General features: G+C 44.3%; 1 protein-coding gene across 1 annotated transcript; it reads right to left on the reverse strand.

Annotated features, from left to right (window-relative positions):
• Positions 1-324: 324 nt before the first annotated feature.
• LOC139546256 (general transcription factor II-I repeat domain-containing protein 2B-like) lies at positions 325-3,067 on the reverse strand. Its single transcript, XM_071354405.1, has 2 exons — positions 1,050-3,067; positions 325-922 (listed from the first exon to the last, which is right to left on the reverse strand). Exons 1-2 carry the CDS (start codon positions 2,228-2,230, stop codon positions 916-918), a joined length of 1,188 nt encoding a protein of 395 aa, XP_071210506.1. The 5' UTR covers positions 2,231-3,067; the 3' UTR covers positions 325-915.
• Positions 3,068-3,280: the final 213 nt, after the last annotated feature.

Raw genomic sequence — 3,280 nt, forward strand, 5'->3', positions numbered from 1 at the left:
AGGCACAGTCACGGGAAATGCTTGCGTTTACCCGCTGTATTGTAGCAGGGTGGAAGTCTTTTCGTGGTAGCAGGGTGGAGATAACCACTTGTGCCTCTCTCTCTCTCTCTCTCTCTCTCTCTCTCTCTCTCTCTCTCTCTCTCTCTCTCTCTCTCTCTCTCTCTCTCTCTCTCTCTCAGTAATGCCATTCAGGCTGGAAAGATGAGAGGGTCTGGTTTATCAAGCGTACAGGAGAAAGCAGCGTTACCCATAGCTCTCTCGCTCTGAACCGAAGGGCACAATGGTGTTCCCACACACGAGGCATTGGGTTAGAGCAGGGGTGTCAAACTCATTTTCACCGAGGGCCACATCAGCATAATGGCTGTCCTCAAAGGGCCAGATGTAACTTATAAATGTAATCGAATGTAATGTAAAATAAATGTAACTCCTCCTTAATGTTAAATAACTCATTATTTATTATAACTTATTCAAGTGACAATTACAGTTGCATAGAAAATATATGTTTGCTTGTAGCTCTAACATAAATCCTTTTCAATTTTGTCAGCTTATGAAAACCCACATAACTCCATTAATGAAGGATCAAACTGTCCAAGTGAATAAAGAAAAATAACAAAACTTAGCTGCAAAGAACATGTATGACACATGTAGCATTTTACAAAAAAAGGCTGCACACAGCCGTGCACCCAACTGATGGTTTGATGACAACAATTTGTCTGCATACACACATAAACCTGCAAACATTAAATAATTACTACAGCAGCTACACATAAATAATATGTAATCAACTAAAAATACCAAAATAAAGGTTGACTCAGTTCACAACTATATTGGTCAAGTTTTTCGGTTAGTCTTTGATGAGGAGATGCTGCCTGTCCTTGAACACACCAAGTGGATTCTCTCTCTACTATCGATTGATCATGTTCTGAAAATGATAAACACAAAACAAAATGCAAGCACAATCATTAAATTGCACACAGTTTAACTGTTCTTCTTCTTGGTTGAATTACATTTTATTATATTTTAATTAAGTTTAAAAAAAAAATGCTTGCCTGTGTGTTTTCTGACCAGATGTCTGACACCGTTTTCCCGTTACCAGTGTGTCAATGTCTGGTTTTAGGTCCTGTGCTGAGGCAATGCGTAGAACAGCATGGAGGTTGTCATCCGTGAGGCGTGATCTGTGCTTGTTTTTGTTCAGATTCATTATGGAAAAAAACTGTTCGCACAGATAGGTGCTCCCAAACATGGACAGAACACGGGCAGCATGAAGTCGAAGCTGTGGCATCAAACCAGGAGGCAGCAGACGGTAAAAGTCCTGGATTGTAGCATCCTGAAACTTTGCTCTCAGGCCACTGTCGCTTTGAAGCTCAATTAGCTCCATCTGAAGGTGTTGGGGTGCAGTGCAGACATCGGTGGTGAAAGGATTGGCAAAGATGTCAAAGCCAGACTGTTGTGCTCTGAAGTCAGAGAAGCGCCGATCAAACTCAGTCTTTAACCAGCTCAGTTTGGTAGCCAACTGAGCACATGAAAAAGTCTCGGGAAATGAGGCTGACATGCTCTGACAAACAGGAAAGTGAACAAGATTGTCCTGTTTCACTTGCCACATCCATAAGTCCAATTTACGCTGGAAAGCCGTGATCGTGTCGGACATCTGCGTGATGACTTGTTTGCGTCCCTGCAGCTTCTGATTCAGCTGGGCGAGATGGTCGGTTATGTCACACAACACAGCAAAGTCACACATCCACTTTGGATCTGATAGTTCAGACATGAGTTTTCCTTTACTCTGCATAAAAAGAGCAATGTCTTTCCTGAGCTCGAAAAATCGCTTGAGGACTTTGCTCCTACTCAGCCACCGCACTTCTGTATGGTACAGCACATCCCCGTGTTCCGAGCCCATCTCCAGCAAAAACTGCTGGAACTGACGGTGATTCAGGCCACGCGCCCGAATGAAGTTCACTGTTTTCATGACTGTGGTCACAATGTCCTCCATCCCCAGCACCTTCCCACACAAAGCTTCTTGATGGATAATGCAATGATACGTTATCAAAGGCGTGTGACAGTTCATTTTTTGCATTTTCCCCTTCATTAGTCCAACCAAGCCCACTTTTCCTCCACACATTGCCGGTGCACCGTCTGTAGTTAATCCTACCAAGTTTTCCCACTGCAATGCATTTTTACTTACGGACTTCTCTACCGCATCAAAAATGTTCTGTCCCATGCATTGCAGCCACATCCAACAGCTCCTCAGTGATAGAGAGGTCCGACTTTACGCCTCTAATAAAAATTGATAACTGCGCTGTGTCCGTGTTATCTGTGCTTTCATCAACAGCTAATGAAAAAGCTGTGTAGCTGCGTGTCTCCTCGGCCAGCTGTGTTGTAAGATTTTCTGCTAGTTCCTTCACTCGGTCGACGATGGTGTTTCTTGATAAACTGACATTTTTAAAAGTCTGTAACTGGTCGGGACACACCTGCTCACAGACATTCAGCATGCACTGCTTCAAAAACGCTCCCTCTGAAAAAGACTTGGAAGCGTGGGCGATTTCTTCAGCCACAATGAAGCTAGCTTTCACCGCAGCCTCGTTTTTGGCTGTGGATTTCATGAACAAACTCTGCTGCGACCGCAGTTTGCCTTTTAATTCTTGGGCAATTTGTTGCTTTTCTTGAAGGCTAGCTTTAGCGTACTTAGCTCCGTGTTTGGTGTCAAAATGTCGACGCAGATTGTACTCTTTGACAACCGACACCGCCTCGTAACACAAAAGACATACCGGTCTTTCTCCTTGAAGCGCAAACAAGTATTCGCCTTCCCATCTTTCTTGAAACAGTCTTCCGTCTGCATCAACTTTTCTCTTTCTGGACATTTTGGGATCATTATTTATATCTCAATTCCACTCGTTGGCATGGACACTGCCGTGGCTAGCGTAGTCGAAAGGCATTGTGGGAATGTAGTTTTTGGTCAAAGCACGCTCTTAATTTATTTTTTGGTATTTATTTTTAGACACTCAAAACTTTTAAGCTCTCGCGGGCCACATAAAATGACCTGGCGGGCCACATCTGGCCCGCGGGCCTTGAGTTTGACACATGTGGGTTAGAGGCTCTGCCTCACCTCCTCTCCTTTCACCATTCATCAGCAGCACAGATACGGGAGGGAGGGAGGGAGGGAAAAAAGAAAAGTATGAGAGTCATAGGGAAGAGAAAGAGAGAGGCAGAAGGGATGTCAAACTGGGGACAAATGCTCAGTGCATCCGTCAGCACCTCTGTCAGAGCCATGTGTCCCCTGTGACCG

This window comes from Salvelinus alpinus, chromosome 20, assembly GCF_045679555.1.
Source record: "Salvelinus alpinus chromosome 20, SLU_Salpinus.1, whole genome shotgun sequence".
Classification (NCBI taxonomy): domain Eukaryota; kingdom Metazoa; phylum Chordata; class Actinopteri; order Salmoniformes; family Salmonidae; genus Salvelinus; species Salvelinus alpinus.

Excerpts from the sequence above, each read along its gene's own strand:
- LOC139546256 (XM_071354405.1), bottom strand. The coding sequence starts at position 2,230 with ATGTGGCTGCAATGCATGGGACAGAACATTTTTGATGCGGTAGAGAAG.